This window comes from Plasmopara halstedii, assembly GCF_900000015.1.
Source record: "Plasmopara halstedii genome assembly, contig: Scaffold_34, whole genome shotgun sequence".
In the NCBI taxonomy this organism is placed as follows: domain Eukaryota; phylum Oomycota; class Peronosporomycetes; order Peronosporales; family Peronosporaceae; genus Plasmopara; species Plasmopara halstedii.
The window spans coordinates 55,488-83,327 of NW_020186955.1; the positions used below are offsets into that span (position 1 = coordinate 55,488).

Here is a 27,840-nt window from a genome sequence, read left to right on the forward strand (position 1 = left end):
GAAATAGTACACTGTAAGCTGAGGTTCCAGAATCACAATTGGTGCAATGCCTTTGAACTGTTGGATTGTTGAAAAACTGAATCTCATTTTTCTTGACATCCCTCTTTAATCAAGAATCTTATAATCTTATATTTGTCGAGGCAATACGTCTGGAATGCTCAAAATCTAAAGCTAAACTAGGGCTAATTAACTTTTCGGTTCAAATTCAAGACTGACTTTATTTATTTTTATCTACAGCAAAGCCGCCTAATTTTAAATGTATAGATTTTCCCAAATATGTATAGTAAAATCTCAATACATGTGGAACTACTGGGTATCCCCGTACCGTATTCTTGTTTGGGTATGGTCACACCATGCCCATCTGGTGTGACACACACACCTGCTACCAAAGTTGGCAAATGCACGGCCAAGTTTGCTCAAAGTATGAATGGTGTGGTACATAAATCGACAAGCATACTTGATATTAATTAGAAGTTACAATAATTAAGTATCGTCTCTGAAAAGTCATCATATTTATCGTTCTCATCTTTCACAAGATGTTAAGTGTGATAATCGTCAATGCAAACTAAGCTTCTAATAATTACATACATTCGAATGCACAAGTTTTTTCCCTCCGCCTGGTTTACAAATGCATTTTTTTATTCTGTCCAGAAGAATTTATGGTATAGAGTGTTGAAAAGTATATACAAAAGAAGCACTTTATTAAATCGCAGTTATAATTTATATGCTCATTTTTCTCTTTAAGAAAGTATCTTTCTACTCAGATTAGAACCGCCGCTTTCTTTTCTCTCGGTGGTGTGGAAGCTATGGGTCAGCGCTTTAGCATCTCGGCGGCATCCCCGTCCAAACTTCCGGTTCTTGCGTCTCCTACTTCTCCTCCATCTGCCAATGCGCCTTCGGATGCTTCAACGATGGATAATGTCACATCTGTTCCCTCGGTCGAGCGGTCTGATGACAATTCTATCGTGCAGCAGAGTGAGCGCGAAGGATCTTTACCGCTGAGTGACGTGGTGCACAGCACTCTCGCTTCCAATCACGAATCATCCTCACACCATAAGAATAGTGACGATGAAGATGCTATTAGTTGTGCGTTTGTGTCTTCAGTTGACTCGTTCCCCTCTTCTCCGCCTGACTGGAAGACACACGATGCTCAGCCGCTTACTAGGCGCAGCTCCATGTCTCGGACACCCGCACTCCCAAAGCTCTCACGCTTCCGTCCGTCACTGGATATAGCCAAATCCCCGACATCGGCCTATCAATCGAGCTCAGATTCTCGCTCGCTCGACTCAAGCTCGAGCTCATCGGACAATGATCTTATAGGCAGTGGAGAGGAGCTTATCAGTGATTGGCTCGACGAGCCTGAAGACGCAGTGCTATCACCACAATACCATTACCCAAAGCGTACTCGCCATGCAAGCGCATGCTCTTCTGTGTCGTCTCACGCTGGAAACAATGTACCATTCTCAGCCATGCACAGCAGTGGAGGACGCAATAGCAACAGCAGTCAACACAGTATGACAGGTTGGGCTTCTTGGCTCAGCTCACCTGACGACGTGGAAGAAGAGGACGACGGGGATGATGAATCGGTTGTATTGACGCCATTCTTACAGGATAACATGCCAGTGTACGAGGTCATGCGTCAGGTGCAGCTTTTTCGAAATCTAAGTCAAATGCAACAGGAACAAGTCGTGCGTGCTTTAAAGCCCGCCAAGTTTTCGGACGGTGAGATCATTGTAGCGCAGGGTACACGCGGCTCTCGATTTTACATGATTGCCAAGGGAGAAGCCGTTGTAACGAAAACAGTTACGACCAGCAGCCACAGTATCACAAGCTCAAGCTCGTCGAGTGGAGGACAGACACAAGAACGAATGATAACGCATTTACGAGCCGGTCACTACTTTGGCGAGCTGGCTCTGATATATGATGATCCTCGTACGGCTACTGTACGAGCTGTCGGGGACGTAGAGCTATTGTACTTAACTCAAGAAGATTTCCAGCACATTGGCCAAGTACATTTGAGTCTCATGTTGCAGCAAGTGCCGCTGTTAGCACGACTGAGTGCGCGTGATCAAGATATAGTGCTAAAGTGCTTACGTCCGGCAAATTTTAGCGATGGCGAGTACATCGTCCACCAAGGAGAGGAAGGCACGCGGTTTTACATGATAACACGTGGTGAAGCAATTGTGTTGGAAAATGCTTTAGGTCCAGATAAAAAGCCGTACGAAAAGGAATTGACAAGACTTTACGAGGGCCACGTATTTGGCGAAATGTCGCTCATTTATAGCGAACCACGAACAGCTTCTGTCCGCGCTGCTGGTCCTGTTAAGTGCCTTTATCTGAGTAAAGAGGACTTTGATAAGTGCCTCTTATCGGATCATTTCCAGCGATTTATTCAGGAAGCATACGTGGAGAAGGCGACGCGACGTGCTATGCGTCTTCGACTTCAGCAACGTGCGAATAGCGCTGCGACGGTAGCTTCCGCGTCTCAGGCGAAATCGGACAGTTCGTCCGGCTCCATTGCACCACCTCCGGCACCCATTGCGTCCCCTGTTAAGGCAACGGAGACACGAAAACTGGTGAAGCAGCGATTGAAAAATGGTGAGGTTGTGGTCAACAAGTACGTCATCAAAGGAGATCTGGGTCGGGGTACGTTTGGTCGTGTCAAATTGTGTGAGAGTCAGGAAGACGGACAAATGTATGCCGTTAAGATCATGCACAAGACATTTGTGCAGCGTATGGCTGGTAAAGAAGATCAGCTTTATGATGTACTGCGTCGCGAAGTGGCAATTATGAAGAAACTTAATCATCATAATGTTGTGCGACTTGTTGAAGTGATTGATGACCCAAATAGTCAAAAGATGTATCTGGTTCAGGAATATGTACAGCACAGTCTGATGGAAGAAGTTACGCAAGCACGTCGGCTAAATGAGCTAGTGGCACGTAAATACATGCGCGATCTACTCTCTGGGCTTCAGTATCTGCATTTTCACAAGGTGATTCATCGTGATATTAAACCGGAAAATATCCTTGTCAGCTCGGATGGCGTAGCAAAAATTGCGGATTTTGGAACAGCACGTATGATTATGAACGAGACCGAAACTATATCCGGTGCAAAAGGAACGCCTGCGTTTATGGCACCAGAAATGTTTGATATTGATGCGACTTACCAAGGTCCAGCTGTGGACGTTTGGTCGCTGGGAGCAACTCTGTACATGATGGTCATTGGACATCCACCTTGGATGGCAGACAACGAGATTCTGCTGGCAGAACGTGTTCAGCGCGTCGAGTTGCGCTTTCCAAAAGATGTAGAACGTACGATGGAGCCACATTTGAAAAATCTGCTGCAGCGTATGCTAACTAAAGACCCAGCGCTGCGTATAACTCTCAAGGAGTGTTTTACACACGAATGGATTACAAAAGAAGGAAGTGATCCGCTTGGTCTCATAACACCCGAGAAGAACCTGACTGTGTCAATGGATGAAAGTGAACGAGCAATTGAAAATATACCAGAGCGAATCGACCAACGACTATCGGAAAGTCTTGCACAAGCCCACCAACTAGTGAAAACTCGACAAGAAAGTGTGGGGCCTGGTGTCGTGCGTACTAACAGTGGACGATATGTCTCTGGCACTGCAATGTCAGGAACGTTGGGTCCACGCATTCCCTCGACTGTGTCTACTACTTCATCTGTAGCCACTATCGGCAGTGTGACGTCAATAAGTCCGAGTCGAGCATCAAGTGATGAGGTCTCACGAATAATTTGCGCTTGGCGCCATCATAAACGTGTGCAGCTCATGGATGGTCATAAAGAATTATCTGAGCGCTCTCGTGAACTGCTGATTGAGCAGAAACGCATGGCTTTTTCAGCAGAACGCGCTAAGGTGACGGAAATCATCCTTCCGGCTCCAAAACCGACGGCACGTAGTCGCTATCCAAGTGCTTCGTCGACTGCATCGCTCCAACAAGTAAAAGAGCAGTCGGTCTTGTCCTCGACATCATCTCTCGCTTCCATGTCAACAATTGGTGGTACCACTCCATCGTCTGACTCGCCAAGATCGAGATCCTTTCCAAGTGGACGTAGTAACTCTGTCGACAGTACGTTGCTGGTCAAGAACACTGGTTATCAGAATCGTATGTTTAAAGATTCGGGAAACCTCGAAGGTTTCGGTCGTACGTCATTCACGTCTGTATCGCAGTTATCAGAGCTGGCTGCCGTTCCTCCTGAAGATCATTTTACTCAACGCGGTAGCATGTCATCCAGTGAGTCGGGAAGCATCAGCAATACGAGCAGCAACATCTCAAATTTATCGGATGCTGATTTAATGAAACGGTCGCTTTCGCGAAAAAAAGATTTTTTGATGGTCACCTCAGAGGTATTTCGTGACGAGGGAGGAGACTATCAAACTCGAAAGATTCTTTTTCAAGCTCGAGATGATGATTTTTCTGTAGCTTCTCGAGTCCCGACGCACTCCAATTCAGGACGTGAGTTGCTTCTGCCTGGGCGTGCTGATTCCACTAGCAGCTCATCCGCATCATCAAACCAAAAGCCAAGGCGGTTGGGAAGTGCTGGCAAGATTAGTAGTCGAAGCAGGCTGAATAGTACTGGCAGTGGCAGTGCCATGGGTAGCGCTATGGGTAGTGCCATGAGCAGTGCAATGGGAAGGACCAACACAAGTCGCCAATCATTGAACGGGAGTGCCAGTTCCGTTAGCAGCTCGACACGGTCGGTGGTCACAGACGATGGTATTGTCGAAGAATTTGATATGGATGGAATTGACTGCGTGCAAGTCACCGAGATAGATGATGAAGATGACGATGACCTTTTTAATCACGGATTACGTAAAGTCAGTGGAGCGTCCTCGCGGCATTTCCGTCACCAGAGTAGTCGTGCAAACAGCTCGCACGATCGCAGCCATACGTCAGGCTTGGAAAAACACTCTGATGTTGATAGTGACTCGGACGAATCGGATTACTCGGACGTCGAGTGTGACGTTGATGTGGACGCTACTTTCAAAGATTTGATTACTGCACCAAACCAGCTGGATCTCATCAGTCAAGACGATGAGGAAGTTGCCCCGATTATAACTCAAAAGGCATCACTTAAGTCGGTGACGGACCTGTTATCATCGGGCGTCCAAGGAAAAAGTCTCACACTTGGATCGCTCGCATCGATGGCTTCTGCTTCTTCCAAGACTCCGGTTTCATTGTTGGATATTGTTCAAGTCTATGTGAGCAGCAAATTGCGCGAGAACCTGACGCTTGCTATCCGCTCTGGTTACGCTGAAGCCAAAGGAGCGCGCTCATACATGGAGGATCGGAGTTCTGGTCAGACGTCGTGTGATCTCTCTCGTTATCCAGCCGCTCTCGCAGATGCCTACGCGTCTTTGGCTTTTTTTGCCGTTTACGATGGTCATAATGGCACGGAGACAGCTGTGAAGCTTCAAAATGAGTTGCACCATCGCTTTTTCGCTGAAGGTGCTGGGTTTGTAGCATCTCCTGTCTCGTGCATCTCCTCGGTCTGTGAAGCAATCGACAATGAAATTTTAGAGCAACAGAATCAAAGTGTCCTTCCAAAACGTAAGCGCACGATGGCAGCTGAGGAGTTGCGACGACATTTAAGGAATAACAACCCAGACACTAGTATCGCCGAAGGAGAACTTTGCGATGTGGATGGCGACATTCTATGTGGAGACGAAATGAAAGCGTTGCTGCAACCGATCTCGTTCTCTGGTGCGGCAAGTGTTTTTGTCGTCATTGCCAAGCAACACAAGATAACAAAAAAACATGTAATGGAAACGATGGATGAAATTGCTGAAGCTCAAGAAGCGAAACAAGAAGTGATGACTGAGATATCATCTGAAGAAGACAACGATCAGCCTGTCCGACTATACGTAGCTAACGTGGGAGACTGTCGTGCTGTTCTGTGCACTGGAGACGCCGTCGCAGTCGATTTAACGACTGATCACAAAGCGTCTCTCCCAGCTGAACAAGCACGCATCGAAGCTTCAGGTGGCTTTGTACACAATGGGCGACTGGATGGAATACTTCAGATTTCTCGTGGCTTTGGTGACCTTGCTCACAAGCAGGATGGACATTTGGTCGTCACCCCCGACGTGGTGGAGCATCTTGTAGATCCGTCGGACCAATTTTTGCTGCTTGCAAGCGACGGAATTTTCGACGTCTTGACCTCACAGCAGGCTGTCAATTTTGTGCTACGGAAGCTTCAGACTCACGGAGATGTCCAATTGGCTGCTCAGGAGCTTGTGCTCAAGGCTCAGACTTACTTTGCGCACGATAACGTCAGTGTGATTATAGTGGCGCTTAACCAAAGGAGTGAAGCGTGAAATGATAGTCGGTCTCTATCGAATTCGTTCGAAGAAGATTTGAGACCGACGAAGAAGCGAAAACCTCAAAAATTGTCGCGATTCGACGGAAAGTGACAGAATGAGTTCGTTTGTACTTAAGCATTTGCGAATAATCGTGTAGGATTTAATTGATATTGTTTGTTGATAATTTGTAATTAAGTGTTTAAATTGTTACCCTTTTCAAAGGTCATGGATACGTTCTATACAGCATTGGGGTACGGCCATGGATACGACTGACGCTCCACAGCTCATCGAGCACGTCAATCAAAGCGTCAGCTTTACACCGAATGACACAAAGTGGATTCCAGGATCAGCACGATTCGTGGCTATGGGTATCTACCCAAAAGCTACAGGTGCGCTCACGGTCTTTGGCCTTGATCAAGGCGAACTGAAGACACATGCGGTGCACGAAAAGACACACGGTATCAAATGTGGTACATTTGGAGCGTCAATGCTGGAAGATCGTCATCTGGCTACTGGTGATTACGGTGGCGTTATGAGCGTCTGGTATGTAGAAGAATGAGCATGAGAAATGACTGCTAACTCAAGTCGAACGTGTGCTGCTTTAGGGATTTGGAAAAAGCCGACGTGCCTGTATATTCAGCTCAAGCTCATAAGTCAATTGTAAACGCCATTGATGGCTGCGGCGGTCAAAACATCGGCAGTGGATCACCTGAACTTGTCACAGGCGGACGCGACGGCTGCATTCGAGTTTGGGACGTCCGCGTGTCTGATCCAGTAGTGACACTCGTCCCTAAAGAACAGGACACGGCACGAGATTGCTGGACAGTTTGCTTTGGAAATGCATATAACGACGCAGAGCGCTGTGTTACTGGAGGATATGATAACGGAGACATTAAGATGTTTGACCTGCGCACGAATACGCTTAAGTGGGAGACCAACTGTCAGAACGGTGTTGTAAATGTGCAATTTGACCGTAAAGACATTGAAATGAACAAGTTATTGGTCACCACGCTTGAGTCTAAATTCCGGATCTACGATCTGCGAACATTTCATCCCGAAAAAGGATTTGCGTGTATGACCGAGAAGGCCCACAAGTCGACGATTTGGCAAGGCCGTTTCTTGCCACAGAATCGTGATATCTTTATGACTGGAGGCGGGAACGGAGGCTTCAACTTATACAAATAGTATTTGTGTTGAGTATTTAGGGTTCTGAGTGCTTGATCTAACCCTTTGATACGTGTATCTTTCTTTAGCCATTATCCGCTATCGAGGACAGCAAAAGACTCTGATGGTAGGCTGTATGGTGTATGTGGCACGGTTGAGCTGCTCAATTCCCGTGTGCTATCGACCCAGCCGATAGTTAGCATGGATTGGAGGTAAGATATTTACTATGCGAAATTTTGATCTTTGCTTTTGTAATTCCTGACAAATCTTGTTCCTACGTGAAATGATAGTCCGGATCGTGAGGGTCTCTGCACTTTGGCGTGTTTGGACCAAACTGTTCGCGTTTATATTGTCACAAAAACGAACAAGTATTAGCAAGTTGCATCAACAAAAACATACTTTTGAGTTATAAGCCAACGCTTTCATTACTCCATTGTTACGAGTCCAGCCGGGGTTACGTTAGAGTTTGCAGTATGAAACTTAAAGCCAAGCTCTCGAATTTCCTCGTCAGAAATGCCAAACTGTGTCAACTTTTGCGTAAAGGTACGCAGTGTGTCATTGTAGGCTTTGCTCTCCTTGACCACATTGTACTGGAGACTGCGAATTTTAGCGTTCTTAGACCTTAAAAGAGTACTTAGAGTCTCAGTGACGCGATGCGCTTGCATTGGATCAAGATTCGCAGCTAGTAGAATCTCCTGCAGTTGGGCGCCTTTGCGAGAGTGCTGACCATCCATCGCAGCGAGCCGTTGTTCTAAAATGAGGTTCTTGCACTCACTCTTCTTATGGACGGTCTGAACTGTGTCTTCGAACGTGTCGTACAATGCATCATATTGTGTCTTCATAGCGGAATACTCATTTTCAAGCTTTACTTGATTCTGCTTAAGGTCGTGCAGCTGTCGCGTTAGTTGAATGAGCCGCGCTTTAGCATTTCGCAACGACAATTTATCTTTCTGTTCATCTTTCAGTTCGTGCCTCAAATGCTCCACCTCTTTGATTGCAGCAGCCAAAGGCTCCGAAAGCCGCTTGTTTTCTTGTGAAACATCGAGCATGAGCTTCGAATTAGCTGCAGCTTTCTTCTTCATAGTCGCAATTTCATTCTTGAGCGAGTCAATGAGACGCAAGTTATCTTTGGTAATATCGTTATAGTAATTTTTGATTTGCTTGAAAGCTTTTTCGTGGTTTTTCATCAGATCGTTGATGTGCATGTTCTTTCGTTCTTCGATCTCGTGAGTATCCACCTTGCATCGAAGCTCTAGCGACTCCTGCAGACTTTGCAGACGCTGCTGACATCGACCTTCAAGTGCTGCATTGTTCTTTTCAAACTGTTCTCGAAGCTTCGACAAATTCTTCTCATGGGCTTGATTCATCTGTTCAATCTCGTCTTCATTCGACAGATCGCGCTCTTTACGCTCAAGTTTTAGCGACTGCTTCTTGTCTCGTAGCACCACTTCTCTATGCTCATGCAGATCACGCTCTTCGTCCATATGATTTGAGCCGTCAATCTGTACGCGCTTGAGATTATGCTTGTGTTCGTAGTCCAAATGCTTGACTTTCTGTGCATACACACGTACTTCAACTCGGTGATTATCCTCCATAATCTCCATCTCGCGGTCTTTTTCCATGATTTGATTTTCATAGTCTTGAATCTCTTGCTTAGTAATGTCGTAGAATGATTCTATCATGTCCTATATCATATTCAGAACCATCAACGACGTATCAAAAGCTAACCAAACCAACAAGCACTAACGCGTTCGTGTTGCACATAGTTCCGGTCGACTTGTGCCTTACCAAGCTGTTGTTTCAGCATTTGAATCGCCTCCTTCAGCATCGACACGTCCATCATGTCATACTCTATCAACATCAAACAAGGTTGAATATAGATATATAAATTGCTCTGTTCTTTGCTAGAACGCACCCGAGGATTCCTCTGGTAAAATTTCTACTTCCTTTTTGGCCTTTTTCGCTTTCTTGATCGGCTTCTTTGGCCCCATCGTGAGCAATCGTATTGTTGAGTAACATTGATGACGTTACGGCGACTCTCTAGCCAAAGCAAACCTTATCAAAGGATCTTTACACTATCGCTTTAGATCTTTTCGGCAATAATGGGAAATGCAAGAAGCTTGGTCAGTGCTAACTACTTCAGCTTCGCTGGTACTGAAGGCAAGTAAGTGACGGAATAGTGAGATTTTTTGGCATATTGTGTTAAAGCTTTCATCCCTTACTGTTTGAAGCCCTAAACTGTACGAAGAACCCTTACTTGATAAAAGAAGGGTATACGAAGTCAAGGAGTTACGATTGCAGCAAAGCCAACAGGTCGAACAGTGTGATTTCAAAACAGTGATTCATCAGCTCAATAGCTTCTTTGCAGTCGTCTGGCCGGTTTCTATTGCCATGATCTGCTCGAGGTACTCAAAGACATCACAAGATCGCATGCTACATGTTATTAATCATTTTTTTTTATTTGCAGTCTTGCTGTCTCATACATTTCTGATCCGATCATGAAACGTTCTATGGCGTAAGAATTTAGTTGTGTTCTTTCTTCTACGAATATCTTAACATCGTATACGAATAGAGTTTACATGTACTATCAAGACATTGATTCCTCCAGACTGTCGACTGCGGAAAAAACAGAAGAAGCTTTTCTAAATGCACTCTTGGTGATTGTCGTCATTGCTCTCCTCACATTTGGAATCGTATTGCTTTACAAATGCAATGGCATGCATTTCTTTGCGTGGTACTGCATGTTGTACTCAGCTGTGCTGCTTGGACTCATAGGCTCCAAGCTTGTCGTTATTATATTGTGTGAAAACCTGCACTGGGTCATCGATCGCATCTCGCTTACCGTTGTCATGTATAATTTTGCAACTGTCGGTGTGCTCAGTATCTTTTATCAAAAAGGCATCCCTAGTTCTTTTGAGCGAGGATACCTTATTGCTACCAGTATCATCGTAACATGGCAGCTTGCTCAATTACCCGAGGTAAATAGTGCTGACTGTGCATTTTTAATGATAAGGTTAACACAGTGAAGTAGTGGAGTATATGGATGTTACTTTTCCTTCTAGGTTTCTGGGACCTTTTTGCTGTGTTGACCCCAGTTGGGCCACTCCGTTGCCTGATTGATCTCATCCACGAAAAGGGTACACCGATTTCCGGTCTCCTTTTTGAGGCAAATGTGCGAGATGCTCATATTGATGACAGTAAACAGATTCAGCGGCAAGCATATACAACTCGTGGCAATGTACCAGAGCAGATTTTTATCCAGCGTTTACTTCTTGCAGAACAGACTATTAGTGTGTTGCAAGATCATGAAGCAGTGAATGCGAATTTATTTCGAAATCAGGTTCAAGCGTTTCTAATTGATCAAAGTTCACAGTGCCAAGACCAAAGCGAAGAGCTCGCTCGAAAGTTTGAGCGCAACCAGCTCCGTCTTTGGCAAATTCTCTATAAATATTACGGCATTGATTATGTGTCAAGCTTGCAACCTTATCCGGGCATCCGGTCTGTGTTTCCTGCTTCTTTGGACACGTACGACGAAGCTGACAGTCATGATGGATATGAGAGCAAGTCTATTAAGTTGGGCCTCGGAGATTTTATTTTTTACAGCGTATTAGTCGCTCGTGCATCGCTACACGGTTTTGACGTATTTGCAGCCTGCTCTCTCAGCATCCTCGTGGTAAGTTTTGACGGTATTTTTTGCCGCTTTTTCAAGTTCGTGAAAGTATTCTTTTCCAGGGTCTTGGTATAACACTTTACTTGCTAGCAAGCTTCGATTCTTTACCAGCGCTTCCGATCTCATTGTTTTTGGGGATCATCACTTATCTACTTATGGTCACCATAATCTCACCGCTTCTGGACGAGCTTCAAATTAGGAATATAACTGTATTATAAAAAGCAAATTGTTACAAACTATTACTCACTATTTCAAGACAGTACAGCAGTAAAGTGAAGATGTGAGCTGCTCAAATCCTAATATTCAAGTTATAGTTGACATATTTCAAGCAGCTCCAACATAAATGATGGTCAAATTCTCGTATTATATTACGAAGATGCAGTAAATTTGACCCGAATCTCTTCTTCACTTAAAAGTCCAGCACTAATCGAGGTGATGTTTCCAGCGAACACACGCCGTTCCCACGTGGTCGCATCAAAGTACAGAAACTGCGGTGTCATCGAGTTATTTGTGAGCGATGATCCCGTATTGGAGCCCATAGCGCTACCGATTGACCCGATAGTGCCGTTACTTGTTGCACCTGTGGGTGAACCATTAGTGGATCCTCCGACTGATGAGCTGATGTTGCTTGCTATAAGCGCAGCGTCAGCCGAAGATGCGCGCTTTAACCAGGTCTTCAAATCCACGTGGTATCGCCACTCGCGACTATAGAGTTCTTGAGCAGCGTATGCTTGTAAAACATCTTTGGGCATTGAGTAAAAGATAAAAAATAGCGTCTCGAGGTGAAATTTCGATAAGTGCGTTGTCTTAAGCACCGGCGGCTGATTGTAATAGCACATCGGTAGTGAAAACTGCGGCTCTTTTGTCAGCTGCTCTTCTGACCAAGGAGATGCAAATGTCGGATACAATGGTCTACATCGAGGCAAAAAGACACCGCGCAGTTGAAATTAGCAAGCCCATGATTACTTGGTCAAAAGCTCAACAAAAAGCATACTCTGCCGAGTTAAGATTCAATCCAAGTGACGTGAGATCACAGCCCATCGCCAAGTTTGTATTTGATTCAGCATTTCCGGGTCGTATCACAGTGTGGAGCATTCCCAAAAGTCCGTATTGATTGTTTGGGTCCAGCTCACTGTTGGTCACTTCTGCTTTTGCAGTCACTTCATCTTGCCGAGGTGCTCGAAAGTGATCAAATGCTTCGGTGCCTAAAGTCACGCTACCACTAGATCCTGCGCCTGCTGAAAATGTCGCTCCACCTGCACGACTTCCTATCAACGTGCCCCCCTTTTGCTGTTCCAACCGCGATGATAACATGCCATCTGCCGCAGACGAAGTAAAGCTCGATTTTCTTTTAAGCTCTGCTAATGGCCCCATAGGACTCCTCTCACTAGAAACTGGTCCAAATGTCGATAATGCTGGGAAATCTTCTTTCTGTATGACAAATTCAGACGGTTGTGTTCGCATACGGTCGGCTACTGTGCCTTCGAAAGTCGTGTCCAGTGACAAAGATCCCATTCTGATCATAAGTAGTCAAACTTTCATCAGATTTATACAAGTAGATCTGGATGTTTGCCTACCTAGATCCTAAAGCAGGAAATTCAGACATGTCAGGTGCTTTGTTCTCCGCCTGTAATTGAAAACTCCGTCCTACACAAATATCAGCGATGTTAATGGCAGAGATTAGCCGACACCATACACAAGAGCCTTTGTACACTAACACACCGGAATTTAAGCGATGTAATTCATGTGAAGGCGGAATTGCACCTCCGCCCACTTGCACGCGGCCTATTCCGGAGCCACCGAGAAACTGCAATTATATTACATTAGTGGAGTCAAAACACCTTCAGAATGAGCTCATATCAACTGCAACCAACCGAGCTAGACCCAGACGCCATCAAACTGCTACTGTATCCTGAGTATGATCCCTGCAATTGCGCCATAGCGGCATCAGAAGCGTCTGTGTCGATGGCTCCGACACCAAGATCGCTACCCATAGAGTGAAAGGACGAAAGATTTAAATGCGGCCCTCCACTGCTGCTTAATCCATTGTTGCTGCTGACTGGACCTTTAGAACTTGAGAATTCATCACGGTTATAGTAATATTGACTGGCGTCAAATTCCTCCTACTTGTGGTGATGCGGAAAGGAGTTAAAAAGCGATTTCAGGCGTCACTATACTAAAAATTACGAACCTTGTCTTCAGCAGTCTGAATGTTGTTTTTGAAATAGGCAAATTTATCCTTAAACGGATCAATCATGACCGGTGCTGGAGACCGCTAAAGTGGCGTAAGAAAGAGTCTTGCTTGCCGCTTTGTGGGCATTACCCCCCTCCACTGGACGCTTATAGTTATCACTCGTATAAGTGCGACAAGGAGTATAGTAAAACATTGTGCCTTTTACACTTGTTCCAGTAGACATACAAGGCATAAACGTTGCTGGGCTAAAGCTGCGGAGAGGGACACACCTAAGCTTAACACGCAATCGTATAAAGCTATTATACGATTGCGTGTTAAGCTTAGGTGGATCTAGTTCAGTCGGGTGCACAATTCTTTCAAGCTGGATTTTTTCCTACGACGACTTCGAAAATCATATGAGACTAGAATGACCACTGATGTGAGGGCGTGAAATCAGTTGTCAAATTAGACGACATTCTGTGCGCAAATAAGGTATCGTTTGATGTTATCTAGATCACTTGAGAGCTCAAGTAACAGAGTAGCCGCGAAGCACGCACAAATAAAGCCCCGACTCTCAGTTCTGGGGTAGCCAACGCGCAGAAAATGAGTACACCGTCGTTTGATTTTAGGTTTTGAGATGTTTTATTCATCTAAGCAAAAATGATACCAAATATGATGGGATTCCGTTAAGGGAGAAATGCGCGGGGCACGCGACCTTGCAATACTGAATATACATAATAACAAAAAAAATCTAGCTTGGAATTAGATTATCTTGAATAAAAGTCACTCTAGAATTGCATTTCCTTGGTGGAGCGTACGAATACATTGTTTATGCGATAGCTAACGCAAATGTGTTAAGCCAAATGTTATGCTGTGCGAGGTGCATGGCAAACCGTTGCAGCAACAATTTTATGGATACGGACAGAATAGAAGAGTACGTCCCCCGTTGCACCCTCTTGCATCGAAATGAGCACCCCACTGTGGACTCAGACAGTTCACTTGGCAAATAATGACCTTCAAGCAACCCCTGTGTCGTTTTTTTTTTATTTTAATTGCACATTATCAGTACAAGATCGTATGTGAGTGGAGTCGGAGAGCAAGCCTTATGATCAAACGTCGTTCCAAAGCCAATCAATGTTTCTTATGATGCCTTTGCATATTTTAGCTTTAAGATATAATACAATGGGGTTACATGAATCCAGAGTGTAACGGAGTTACACGGACCCTTGTATGAAAGCACGGGTCACACAAAATGGTGAGACCGTACAAAGTTGTGGATTACACAAGCTGATGTAATCACAAAATGGTGTGGATACACCGTAACAAGATGCAACTACGTGGCAGAACTGCCAGTAGTAGTGATGCATGTTAATTAGGATTTAGTATTTAATCAGGCGAAGCTATGCTTTTAAACATAGACGGCTCCGCCGCAAATTAAGCGATTAGATACAGTTTCCTTTTGAACTTAAGAGCGTGTTTACCGTGGTTAAGTTTTTGAGTACTCTGGGAGGTAGCGGATTGCGATCCGCTACACTGGTACTGGTTCTTGTATAGAACGTAAGGTCGGTGACCTTAGAATAGTTTCCTCTAAGTAAAGAGCTAATGAAGACCTGCTGTACTTGGTAGCATTCGTAGTCAATCTACACCTGAGTCAATACTCCTATTTGCCCCAGGGCATGCAGGACGGGCTTAATAAGCTGATGTCCCTGCTGGGCCCTGAGGGCGTGAAACAGCTTGTTGAGCAAGAGCTCAAAGCGATAGACGCGCGCCTAAAGGCGTTTTTCGAACTATGAAAATCTCTGCTAGAGCACCCCAAAAAAATGTCGACATCGGCTGCGTCCATGACGCCACCGTCAACGACGAATGACTTCTCCCGATCCAGACCGCTCATGGTGAGCGTTAAGACCTTCGATGGTTAGGATGGAGAGAATCTCCTGCTCTGGGTTAAAGAGGCCGAGATGGCTATTGCATCCGCCATACCCCAGAACGAGTAACAGTGCGTGGCGCTAGCTATCTCGAAGCTCGATGACCGAACGCGGGAATAGGCACTGACGTGCGGCACTTCGGTTGAAGTGGCGTTTGCCTCTTGAACGGAGCTGAAGCTGTAGCTTTTACAAGTGTTCTTACCGCCTAACCTGGCATATAGCGTGCGATTGCATTTTCTTGCCGCCCGATGGGGCAAGAAGAAATTTGTGGACTATGTCCACTCTCATCGCCGGATCTCAGCCGATCCTCTCCCCGAGACGGTCACAGTGACCATGGAGGGCCTCCGCACTGGCGTGGCCAGACTGGGAGTCTTCCGTGTGCATCTGTCTTCTTTGGAATAAGCGGTGAGTGGGGCATTGGATGCCAAACTTAACTTTAAGTTGGCACGACTTGGTTGGACTGCAAACCCTCAGAGCTCGTCAAACGATCCTGATACAATGGATCTCAGCTATGCTGGGAATGAGGAGGGAGAGCTCCGTGGAAACATCCGTACCTTCGAACTGGTTGTCCACTGCGCAAGGCGCGTAACGGTTCATAGAACCGACGTTCTAGCAAGTCTGATTTGTCGCGGGGAAATGAGAGCACCCAGTAGGCGCGGGCGCACTACTGGGGAAAGGACTGAGCTCTGTTGAGCATCGAAAAAGTAGAGGGCAGCAGGGCCTAGCCCCGTAGAGCTGTTTGCTCCTGAACACGGAACGTGTATGCAAGCTTGCTGGTTGTGAAGGCGACTGTAAAGGGCTTTGAAAATCCATGGATGATCCTTACTAATTGTGGTACGTCGGGCAATTAGGCTTCGCGCTCAACGATTGAAGAAAGTCAGCTGTACGCTGAGGCACTAAAAGCGCGGTTGAATGACACCGTCACTGTTTGCTTAGCGACGGGGACTTGCGTCCTTGTGCCGAGGGTACCTGTGGACCTCGGTGTCAACTTTCTTGACTTCGATAGCGTATGACGCTGCTGAGTCTTAGACTTGGATGCAAGCCTTATTTTTGGTTTGGCATGCTTGGAGCACATTGGGCAAAAGATTTATTGGAGGTCGAAGACCTTAAGCGCTACACGCACGTCTCCTGATAGAGCTTTGGTGAGTCATGAAATCACCTCTGCTAAGAAAGCGCATCTGCTAGCAGAAGCGCTATTGGCGCGGGCACTGGACCGGGGTGATTATGTGCTGGATATCGAAGTATCCGAGGTGTCGAACACCGAAGGTGTATCGGGCAAGAGTCTCGAGCATGACTCGCGGGCTGAACGTGGAGTTGATCGTAACGCACTGAGCACTACTCAAGTATCATAACAGTTGCTGCATGTTAAGAGTGGCTTGGTTGGAAGAGGCAACCTGAGCAAGGCCCTTCTAATCCGCATGGATTGGCACTTTATCCACTGGACGAAGACTGCGGAAATAGCAGTTCTTCGTCGGATGTTGTTAATAACATCAAGGCTACGATCGATCAGGGAGTGAAAACACTGGACATCGTTGGGTGCGTGTTTTAACTGGTCTCGATTAGACGTAAAACCTCTATAGAGAGGAGACGGCGATGTCATTGCTGCCTGCAAGACGTAGGGCGTCGACCCTGACCCAAGATGTGTCTACTGTAGACGATAGCGCACAGCCATACACCCTTGTCAACGATATGACGGGAGAAGAAAACGGCGACGATTTCCTTGGTGGATGCCCTTCTTGAGCTGGAAGAGATGTCCTTCGAAGATTTTGGCGGTGCCTTGAAAAAAGACGATTTAGCCAGGGTGGTGAGTTTACGACCGAACGAGGAGATTACCTCGTCATTGCTTCTAGATGAAGCTGTCCTGGAGGATACTAAGAGGATGCTAAACGTACGAAGTGGATCATTGATCCCACGGAATCCCTCGAATCCGTACTATCCTTTGGTAAAGGTACTTCAAGACATCGTATCCAAAGACCCGCCGTCGGTCCTACCTCCGGACCGAGGTGTGCGTCACAAGATTGCCTAGTTCCAGGATCCAAATACTGCGTAACACGCCAGTGGTCTCTGCACAAGGAGCAGTGTGACGTCATGACGGCTTCTTCCGTGCAAAGCACGACGCAGGAATGGGACATCAGAGTAGCTCTCCCCATCCGACACCGAAGTTTTGTGTCCGGAAGCCGAACGGCAAGTGGCGTATCGCTTACGCTTACAATAAGCTAAATGCTGCCACCATTCCGGCATAGGCGCCGATTAATAGGATGGATGTTCTCCGGAACAATATGATTGGCTGTACAAAGCACAGCGCACTCGACTTGGTCGATGAGTATTACCAATTAGTCATGACAGCGAGTGATGTTTCGCTGACAGCGGTGAGTTCTCCAAGCGGGATGCTCTGGGAGCGGCTGTTGATGTCCCAAGGGCTGTCAAATGCACCAGCAACGATTTGGTCGTCTTGTGGTGCAATTGTGTAGGTTTTATGGGCGTATGCAAAAACATACTTTGAGGACATCTTCGTCCACAGTCGTGCGGAACACGGGAGGACAGATGAGAAAAACCACATCGTCCATTTGAGAGCGGTGCTTGCGTGTATACGCAAGAATAAACTGTATGCTAATGCCGATAAAAGCTAAAAGCATCTTTGGCGCTGAAGAAATTACCTTTTTAGGGTGCTTCATTGGGAAGAGTGGCCTTCGAGCGGATCCGCTAAGGTCAAGGCCATTGTGGACTGGCCGGATCAAAAAAATCAAAAGGACTTGCGCAAGTGGTTTGGCCTCGCCAGCTACTTGCACAAGTATAGCGCAAATTTTGCGGATATGGCACGGCCATTGTCGAATCTTCTTAAATAGGATACGGAATGGTGCTGGGACACCGAGCATCGAGAAGCTTAGACAGGGTCAAAGACGGTCGCTGTTCATTAATTAACACGCTTGCGAAAGTGCTACAAAACAGAGACATCACATAGTCGCAGAAGATTTGCCAAATCTCGTTCACCAGAGTACCATCGCTAGCGCCGGCCAGAAGATGCTGTCGAAGGCTTTAGCAAAGGAGAAATTTACGTCACAGCCGTCGATCAACCAAGGCGTTATGCAAGGGTCTGAAGATCTTGAAATTGAAGCAACGCATGACAAATGATATGTCCTACGACGAATCCAGTCTGATCAGAGGGAAGCTTTCAGAAAAGAATGCCCCTAAGTCTTCAAGCTAGCACTTTAGGGTGAATGACGTGATCGGACGTTAATTACTGGAAGGGCTGCGGTCGCCACCATCAAATATCAGCGAGATGTGGTTCGTGCTGGGATTTGGTCATCAGGTCTCACTCGAAGTTGTAAGCGTAGATAATTTCAAGTACCTGTACCCTTCGGATGGTATTTGGCTGGACATACTCCGCGGATAGACCGTCGTATCCTGCCCTTGTGAAAGTTCTTAATTGCCCAATACAGCTCTTAAGCCGTCACCAAAGCATTTTGGCCTTGTAGCTAGGCATTCGTGAGACTAGCTCGCGTATAATTGAACAACGCTTGAAATCTTGATGGGCTCTAACACAAGAGCCGAGATGTATTGCGTAGGTGCCTGGATTGGGGAATGATACAAACAACTTTAGTATGCGGTACCCGGCCGCTATTCATCAGAATCGCTTGTAATCGTACCGTCCGTATGACGACCCTGGGAATGGTCCCCGTGTGTGCCGCTGTAGATAGGTTAAGAAGAATTTGGCCGACCCGCGCTTCCCTTTCGAGATATTTTGATCAAGCTTTGCAGCCTCCCGATGGCTGTAACATTATCTTTGAAAGGTTTCAGTCACTTATAGCTGCCTCAACGTCAGCATGCATGCCTGTCGTTGAACACACTTTGACAAAGGCATGGGCCATGCCGAGATTCCCACGAAGCTTGGCGTACCATTCGTAATTCTCGGTTTTAAGGACGATGCTTGTCTCGGAGTATGGCACGGTCTGCGGTGGTCTGCTGGGCAAGAAGAAAACCAAAATTATTTCTTGGTATTTAACGAAGACGCTTGCAAATACATTCCAATGTCTGTGCTAGTGCCTTCGTGACTAGCGATATAAGAAAGGGTCACCGAGTGCATTTGTCTTTTAGAGCAAGGGTGTGAAGACGACATGTAGTAAATTTCGATAATGGTAATCGTCAGCATGATACCAATCCTTCTCCGTGTCTTTGGGGGCATTGCTCAAAGATATATAGCGTTATGAGACAACGAAGTTTGCTAGTTGGGACCAGAAAAGACCTGGCGGCTGGGAAAAGTTCCTTACCGGAGATATAGAGCACCAAACTTGACTGGAGCTCATCGCGACATGGTTTGTTTGGATACGGAATCATCTCACCAAGCAGTGGTTGACTGGTGTATCGAGATCACCGAGAATCAAATGGTTTGCCTCACGGGTGAGCAGAGAGTCGAAATTTTTATGCGGAGTCAAATCGGCTGGTGCGTACACGACATGAGCGAAAACTGGAGAGTCCTAATGACTGGGTCGAGCATCAGGAAGCGACCATGCTGATCAGCGTTGGCGCATAGAGAGGTGTCCATGAAATGATATGCACCAGCAAGAATAAGAGCGAAACCATCACGACTTGTCAAGTCGGATGCATCGCGGGAATTCTGAGGAAGTTTTACAAACATGCTTGGACCTAACTACCTTTCTGACCAGGCGCGTGAAGTCAGAAGAAGCCATGGATATGCTGTCATCGACAGCAACGGGTAATGATCAATCTCGACGCTACCGCGAAAATGCCTTGAAATTTAGGATAAGTCAAACCAAGCTTTGGGTTACGATGGTCTTATCCATCCAAAGAATGAAGTTCGTATACTGATTTGCTGAATGCTGTACGTTGCCAAACAGTGCCTGTACCTTTACTAGTGACGCAGCATTTAGCTTCAGCAACCTGGTCACTTTTCTGACAAGCTTGTCGATTCAACGCGATAGCCATAATCGACCTCTATTCATTGCATCAAAAATTCTTTAAACAGTTCGACAAAACTCGCTCAATCTTTGAAGAAAACGCTCCACTTCTCGCACTCACCGCTCTGGAAGTATTTTTTAAAACGAACTCATCTATGCTTGTCTTTGTCTTCGGTCTGAACAATACAAACACGGTGATGATTTCTTGGATTATCTTGCATCCACTCTTTTAGAGTTAATCTTCAACCATCAAGCGATCTTTTACCAGGGGTTGCATATTACTGCTCCCTTGTATTACAACTCACACCTATTCCACAGGTGATTAAAATTCCCGCTATATACCCGTGGAGATCCAATGTTCTGTTTAATAAGTACATCACTTGGTGCTGGTGACTTAATTTTGCCGTCAAACAGTTACACAGATGTTTTTTAAGCATCAGAGCCTGGGTCTCCTCGTTGCGACAACATCCGTCATCATTCAAAGGAGCATATACCACGACGTTAAGTTGCTTCGTCTCACATGGTCGACCTCTGAAGACAGCGAAGCCCAGTCTCTTTTTTTCTGTCCTTGTTCCCGGCTCACATTTATACATTCCTTTCTAATAGCAAGGACCACGACATACGGCTACTCATTCACTACGACACGGCTTTCAACCACGTCATCTTTCCGAGCTCTATCAGAGACCTATAGCAGTTGTTGCTACCTTTTTCAGGCAGTGAAAATGTCCTCCACCAGAGATGTTGCAGCACTGTGCCTTACTGCTTTCTCATCATAGCCACTGCGTGGCACATAGCATCTTGACTTCAGATAATCAATGGCTCATGATGTCTGTTAGACCCTTCAGGATGGCAATTTCACGCTTCCGGCCATAACATTAGAAAGGTCTCACCACATTACGCGATGAGCACATTAGATGCTACTCGGCAGTAGTGACAGGATTGAATTACCCTGTGATAACTTATGGACTGTTATTTCTACTACTTTAAATCCAACGGCTCTAATATAAGAGACTTCAGCTTACAGCTGTTACTCATCGTTCTACCAGAGTTACCCGCTGGGTACTACGACACTCCCTGGCATTTTCTCTTCCGGCAGATGTACACACTGAAGATTGCAAAATGCGTTTGCTTTTCTTGTCGCAAATTGCAATTCCTGCCTTCTGAACTCTGGTTGAGGCAGTCAGTATTGGCTTCAATGTGTTCTTATACCGTCGACATCGCGCGTCGCACTTATCTGCACGGCGCTTTCGAATCCATTCGTATTTTTTCAGATTTACATCAAACCGCGACGTCAAATGCTAAATCCTGTCAATCATGGACTGTAAGCTTTATCTCTGTTCAATATCCTCGCTTCTATTTAGATTAAATCGTATTGACTTTGACTTCCACGAGTTACAATAAAGGCACCTTTTTTCCAGTTGACCACCCTGCGCTTACTGGGGCTCGACCGTTTCCGCGAGGAGGGGGTTGTTCAAGGACGCTTTCGTGTCCCTCAGTTGAAAAAGAAAGTGACACACTAGGTGCGATTTTTTTAGACTCAAATAGATGTACCATCTGCGAGCTACCCGGCGTCCAGAGATTAACACTTTTCTCTGCATGGCTGGGGTCTACCGCACTCAAAGCTTTCGTAAAGCTTTGGCCTACGGTATTAACCTCGCCCTCGCGGCTTAAACTTCATTTTATCCTAGATGCAAAAAATCGCACCTTTGAAAAAGTTTAGGTGACTGTGGTCTGGACTCATTGGTTGCACTATAAGGGCTTAAGAAATCGCCGGATTAGGTGACTGTGGTGTAAACCGAACATGTTTGAAGCCCCCACGAAAATGGCAACATTTATAAACTCCAAAAGAGGGTCTTACGCCATTGTGACGACGATTTCATGAAAAAATCAGCTAGTTTTCGCCTTTACTGGCGGATGAGCAAAACTTCAGGGCGCGTCCGAATTTACTGATTCGGCGGTACGAACACTCGCAACATCTGCGACTTTTAGTTTTCAAGATAGATAATCCGTTTTCACAGAGATACTGCACGTTAGCGCCTGATTTTGGAGCCCTCTAAGATTTATGGCCAACACGCGACGCGCAGTTGATCCGCTTAAAGCATTGCCGATTCCATAAGTATGCCAAATTTGTCACATCCAGAGAGAGAGACTTTTTCGTCGCTGCCCTTAAAGAACTGGACGCTCAGCACCAGCAGCTACCAAGCGTGCTGTCGCCTCGCGACCAACAAAGGCTAAGATCAATCGTGTTTTAAGGAAACAACTCAATTTTTATCTTCGCTCATCATACAGTCCATCCACGACTCTGTCACCGTCGACGGAGTTAGCTTCAAGCGTTATCAAGTGCAACGGGCTTGTCGCGCACCTTGCACAAGATAACTTTTACTCATTGAATTCATGTCTACAAAACACAGAGGTTGGATCAACTCATCCGGAAATGAATTCGAAAGTCACGAAGGTAACCTAGTGTCACATTTGCTTCGCAATCTTTAACCGACATTTTCGACGTTTTCGTTTCACACACTATTTATTAGCTTTTGTATAATCAATCATATACTACCTGTACTGCGTGAAGGCAGGATATTTGCACAAGTTTATTCGGACCTTTCTTTTACAGAATTCTATCGTCTTCATCAGTGTCAATATTTTAGAAGCCTACAGCGCTCACAATTACACAAGTGTTCTGTGATTTTTGTGGAATTGTGCTATATTGTATTGTGCATGATCGAATAAAAATTTAAGGTGTGTAAACAGTGCCAGAACTTAGGCTGCTTTTCAACTGTAAAGTGTGCAAACATGTAGGACAATCCAGTAGCTCACATTCTTTCGGGCAATAGCTAAGAATTCTTTCGTCTCACCTTCTGATCTCGAGGGCAAAATTTAGGCCGAAAAATGGCGTAATATGCTCGGTCAGAAAACCGTTCCTGCTCTCTTTCCTTTCAAGCAGTGAGTAGCAGCCAGTTAATGTAGCTCTTGGCTGATTCTCCAAAAACAAATAGACTCATTTAATTTAAACTTTCTTCGTGTATGTATTAAGGATCTCGCTCGTACTAGAGCTTCGACGTGAAGGTATCCTCTCGTAAATAATATAATTTAGAGGCTTTAAATAGTGCGACTAGCAAATGGGTTGTCTAAGAGATTAATCTGGATTTAACGGTGTACATTGCTTCAATCCGCTGGGATACTTGTCTTAATTTTTGACACTTTTACGAGTCGCCATCATAAAGTCCAATTTTAGATTATTAGTGAGATTATTTGAGTAAGTTTCTTTTCATTTTTGTAGTCGGGGTCCCGTTGGGTATAGAAAAACTTGTTCTTGGTGGGATTCGAACCGGTGACTACTGGGTCAACGATTCAGTGCTTGACCACTGTACCCCTTAGAGGCTGCTTAACTTCGTTAGAGATTTTGATGTATATATATAGACTATTACAACTGTTCTCTCAATGGCATGCTCAATGAATACTTTTGGGACTTTTTATCATGTAGTACCTAATAGCATGCTATCTTAGAGACATTGTTGAGCATGATTTTTTTTGTATGTGTTTTATATATTTGATCAGGAACAACAACTAATTTTTCCATTTGCGTGATTTTTTTCTTGATATGAGCATGTGTTGTTATGCATAGCTAAAATTTCTCACTAAGTGATTATGCGATTATGCTGGAGCCGTAGTGACCGTTTGCATTATGTCCAAGAAGCTGCAGGCAGTGCCTATGCCTGTTCGACCGTCATAAACATTGGCTAATTGTGCTTCGACTGTGCTGGTGCTCAACATTACATGGAATCACGCACGACCTTTTTCTGAGATAAAATATGAAGTAGAACTTATAATACCATGCGAATAGTGATGCAAGAGTACCGTTTCCAAAGAAAAAGCGCCTATGTATAATTCGACATCCATCTTAATCTTGCATTTTACCAGCGTCTAATGAGCTATGTGGTAGCATGGTGATCTAGAGCCGTACCCGTTAGTATTATTATTCTGGAAGAACATTAGTTTGCTAAATCTTTGGAAAGATTAGGAATTCCAGAACGAAAAATGCGTGAAAAGGCTGCCACGAAAGAGCAGAGAGCAGAGCAGTCGACCTTCGAAGACTTTCGATCGTCTAATCCCAGCCGACTGATGCGTCTCATCTCTGTGTTTTATTGTGTCCTTCTGCTGCCTGTCTGTTTCATACGGTTTCGTTCGTTCGTCTGCATTCACAGTAAATTCTTGCTTCGTCACAGTATGCACAGTCTGCATGTACATAAACGATCGAAAGTCTTGGGTTTGGGCGTAAATTTTTGTCGATTTGCGTTCATCGAGAGGAATTCACGGTTTTCTTATGAGTAAAAGCAAACTCTAGCTGCTTCAAACGCTCTTCCTGTGCTTGTATCTGTGTCACTAGCCCTTTATTTTCGGTCTGGAGCTTTTCCACTAGTGCTGTGCAATCTGCAGCCTTCTGCGCAAGTCGAGTCGTAGCAATTGCGTGTTTCTGCTCAAGAGCTGAAGCCTTCATCGTAGACTCATGCATCAACTGCTTTTCTCTCAAAACATGACTTCGCTTTACACCTTCCAATTGGGCTCGAAGTGCTCTACGGCAAATGATACGAGCCAAAGTGAGCAAACCTCTATTTTTTGTAAGAAGCATACACGTAGTAAACTTACTGGATCTCGCGCTTTGCATCGATGTCAATGGCGTGCATCCGTGCTTTAAGTCGTGTGAGCTGCGCTTCTGCACACATACCACCATCCGAAGCGGTTTGCTTTTGTAAGCTGCAAGAACCAGATGATGACCCTTCCATTTCGTCCACAGGGGCTGACCATCGCCTCGCTCGAACATCGTCTAGCCATTCATTATCATTATTTTGTGTCAAGGCAGCTTCCTGAAGTGACGACGTCTTTTTGGCGGCGTCGACTTTCGTTGAGGCCACCTCATTACTGTTCCGACGGATCAATGATTGCAATTCAATGATTTTCTGTAAGAAAAGATGTTAGTACCGCTATTGTATCCCAATTAGAAAAACAATGCTCACTTACAGTTTGCATGAGCTGCTGTTCAGACGCACGCCGTTTCTTTTCATCTTCAAGACTCTTGACAAGCAGCGCTACCTGATGACGCAGCATTGTGACGTGGTCTTCGTTTTCAACATCTTCCTCGTCGTCAGATGGAATTGGACCATCGGGAAGTAAGCTTAGTGGAGTGGGACTACTGCATCGACTGTTGCAACTGCTGCTACTTTCGTATGAGCCGAATCCTGAAAACATAGGCGAAAGGCACTGGTAAGGTACCGTTTGGGCCGTAGGATCTCGCTTTTCGACCTTTACGCAAGTGCTTGTGGCAAATGCTCTCGGACTGTGTACCATAGAGACCATTGCCGCGGACGCGGCAGAGCACCGACGACGTGGGCTTTGGAGAGGAGTACTCGGTGCTAAATCAGGTGTTGCAAGCAACCTTTGCAAGACAGAGCGAGAGACTCCGCCGACTGGAGGGTCTTGAATCTGCCGAATTCTGGCAAAGTCACCATTCCCCTGCCACGCTGCTACCATTTGCGATCGTGTTTTCTTCAGTGGCCACGTGCAACCTCGATGATTCACAACTGATACTTTGTCAAGTCTCGGTGCAGTCGACTCAAGTTCGGTTATGGGCATTGAATTCGAACGGCGTCCTTGTGCCGTTGCGCCCGGTGGCTCCATGCTTAACTCCCGTCTGCGATCGACGGGCGTTTGCAGGTGGGCGTGAGTACTTGAATGCTACCAAACCTAGGCCACACGACGCACTGTGATCCTACCGAATTCGAGTAACGCCCGACGTGCGTAGATCGAAGTGGAATTACCAGAAAACAAAACGGCACCATTATTGGTCGGTATTTTCTGCTGTGATCGCCTCATTTAACCTTTCATGACTTGAGCCAGCAGCGAGGGGTTAATACATGAAGTCGCAAATATTTGTAGATCGAACGTTATGTTTGACATTCTTCTATGGTAATGATCTCAGCAGGAGGCAGAGCTCTCGGAGGCCAGTTGTAACTGACCGTAAGATTATATTACAATTGGTGCTCCACATAACAAGCTTGTGAGAATGGTTATTACGGTGCTGGACGCGGCAGTTTATGGAATAAGCCAGGAAAAGTATCTTTTGATCCGTTACTTCAAGAATCCCTTATAAACAAATCACATGGAACATCCTGGTACGCGGTGCTGATCGTGCTTAATACTTTACATAATACTGTTGGGAAGCACACCTCGAGTATCCGACTGTACGTGCAGTTGGCTCATCTACTCGCAATGGCAATCAGGAAACAAACACGTAACGCCATTGTTTTGGTGGCGTTTTGGCAAAATCCGTATGTACGTATGAAAACTAAGTGTATCATCTTATGTTAATGCGACGTGAGAGAATTAACTAACGCTTTTATGACTACGCAATAAATTTCCAGAAGTCGCTCCTTGTTCGCGAAGAAGAGAAACGGACGTGTAGTTTCTATCAGTAACTTCATTTTTGAGAAAGTTTTATACCACCACGTCCATCACCACGTCACGGATTTGGTGACAAAAAAACTGCTTAGGAAGTAACTCCATTTATACGACAGCAAATGTTTTCAAGAATCGGACGTAAATATTGTCCTATCCTTGATATATCCACTAAATTTGCTTATTACCAAATCGCTTTGCTTCAAAAATTATTTACGATTGTTTTGATGCTGGCTATATGCGCGTTGGGCTCTCAATGTAAGCATATTATTTATAGACTGTGCTCAAGATGTTTTTCTACTTTAAACTTGCTGTCGGTCTTCTTGTCGCTAATTTTAGTTTATATAAACAAATCACCCATGAAGTGTTTCGTTTCGATACAAGTGGTGCTAGGATGTAAGCCTTTTTTAGGTGACAGCGATAAAGAGATAAACTTGTAATTAGCCTGAGAAACGCGACTTTTTAGACAACAGTAACTGAAACGAATAGCGTCGAAAAAAGTATCCAGTGCAAGTTCGCTACAAAGCCGGAAATGCACATTCTGAAAATTTCGCTGCGCTACGTCGCATTAAATTTCTAATAGTGCCCCTATCGCATGCTCACTCTCATTGCTTTCTTTCATTCTATATAATAACAATTATTTTAAAAAAAAATCTACGGAACTCACTTTATGTATGCAGTGGGGTTTCGAGGGTTGTGTATGTCGATAAACATTTTTGTAGCTCCCGGTGATTCGATCGATATTGTAGACCTTATCCCAAGGTAGTCTTTAAGGCAGCAATCTTACGGTGATTATACTCAGGACCGGCTGCGTATATTGTACTTCATTCTTATATTAAATAAAGGTCAGCACAAAGACTGTATAACCTGATGCACAAATTCGAGACGACCTTGCGAAACGAAAGTGAGATGTGTACTAAATATTACACAACGTCACAATGAACCAACCCTCATAGCATGCGGAAAATTTCTCTCTTATCTGTTTCCTAATTCTGATCCGAAGCCAAGACGATGCATAAATAGATGGTGTCGAGCGTTGTAAACGTTTTACCATCGATGATCATCGTTGACTCTGGAATAAAATACGCAATATCGGAAGTCTGGGAAGTGGTATTGTGGGCCAGCATGTCTCTGTCTGTCCACGCGATTTACAGTAACGACAACTCACCGCGCTGCATAGATTTTGGCAAACACTGAAGCGAATCACAAA

General features: G+C 45.3%; 8 protein-coding genes across 8 annotated transcripts; 3 read left to right on the plus strand and 5 right to left on the minus strand.

Moving 5' to 3' along the window:
• Window positions 1–806: 806 nt before the first annotated feature.
• On the plus strand, window positions 807–6,344 carry PHALS_09043 (camkk camkk-meta protein kinase; the record flags this gene model as incomplete). Its single annotated transcript, XM_024721881.1, has 2 exons — window positions 807–1,215; window positions 1,321–6,344. The coding sequence occupies 2 exons, from the start codon at window positions 807–809 to the stop codon at window positions 6,342–6,344; spliced, it is 5,433 nt and encodes a 1,810-aa protein (XP_024571600.1).
• Window positions 6,345–6,588: 244 nt separating this feature from the next.
• PHALS_09044 (WD40/YVTN repeat-like-containing domain) lies at window positions 6,589–7,868 on the plus strand (the record flags this gene model as incomplete). The annotated part of the gene is made up of 4 exons (XM_024721892.1): window positions 6,589–6,872; window positions 6,935–7,513; window positions 7,583–7,705; window positions 7,784–7,868. The coding sequence occupies 4 exons, from the start codon at window positions 6,589–6,591 to the stop codon at window positions 7,866–7,868; spliced, it is 1,071 nt and encodes a 356-aa protein (XP_024571601.1).
• Window positions 7,869–7,918: 50 nt separating this feature from the next.
• PHALS_09045 (sporangia induced dynein regulatory complex protein) lies at window positions 7,919–9,484 on the minus strand (the record flags this gene model as incomplete). Its single annotated transcript, XM_024721903.1, has 3 exons — window positions 7,919–9,178; window positions 9,241–9,344; window positions 9,409–9,484. 3 exons carry the CDS (start codon window positions 9,482–9,484, stop codon window positions 7,919–7,921), a joined length of 1,440 nt encoding a protein of 479 aa, XP_024571602.1.
• A 111-nt stretch (window positions 9,485–9,595) lies between these two features.
• Window positions 9,596–11,381, plus strand: PHALS_09046 (presenilin-like protein; the record flags this gene model as incomplete). The annotated part of the gene is made up of 6 exons (XM_024721915.1): window positions 9,596–9,657; window positions 9,725–9,898; window positions 9,961–10,008; window positions 10,066–10,471; window positions 10,525–11,166; window positions 11,226–11,381. 6 exons carry the CDS (start codon window positions 9,596–9,598, stop codon window positions 11,379–11,381), a joined length of 1,488 nt encoding a protein of 495 aa, XP_024571603.1.
• Window positions 11,382–11,531: 150 nt separating this feature from the next.
• On the minus strand, window positions 11,532–13,420 carry PHALS_09047 (probable not transcription complex subunit vip2-like; the record flags this gene model as incomplete). The annotated part of the gene is made up of 5 exons (XM_024721926.1): window positions 11,532–12,075; window positions 12,158–12,679; window positions 12,741–12,970; window positions 13,038–13,286; window positions 13,355–13,420. The coding sequence occupies 5 exons, from the start codon at window positions 13,418–13,420 to the stop codon at window positions 11,532–11,534; spliced, it is 1,611 nt and encodes a 536-aa protein (XP_024571604.1).
• Window positions 13,421–19,055: 5,635 nt separating this feature from the next.
• On the minus strand, window positions 19,056–19,345 carry PHALS_09048 (uncharacterized protein; the record flags this gene model as incomplete). Its single annotated transcript, XM_024721937.1, has 2 exons — window positions 19,056–19,221; window positions 19,284–19,345. The coding sequence occupies 2 exons, from the start codon at window positions 19,343–19,345 to the stop codon at window positions 19,056–19,058; spliced, it is 228 nt and encodes a 75-aa protein (XP_024571605.1).
• Window positions 19,346–20,455: 1,110 nt separating this feature from the next.
• PHALS_09049 (uncharacterized protein) lies at window positions 20,456–20,770 on the minus strand (the record flags this gene model as incomplete). Its single annotated transcript, XM_024721948.1, has 1 exon — window positions 20,456–20,770. The coding sequence occupies one exon, from the start codon at window positions 20,768–20,770 to the stop codon at window positions 20,456–20,458; it is 315 nt and encodes a 104-aa protein (XP_024571606.1).
• A 3,704-nt stretch (window positions 20,771–24,474) lies between these two features.
• On the minus strand, window positions 24,475–25,853 carry PHALS_09050 (uncharacterized protein; the record flags this gene model as incomplete). Its single annotated transcript, XM_024721959.1, has 3 exons — window positions 24,475–24,751; window positions 24,825–25,135; window positions 25,197–25,853. 3 exons carry the CDS (start codon window positions 25,851–25,853, stop codon window positions 24,475–24,477), a joined length of 1,245 nt encoding a protein of 414 aa, XP_024571607.1.
• Between the last annotated feature and the right edge of the window lie 1,987 nt (window positions 25,854–27,840).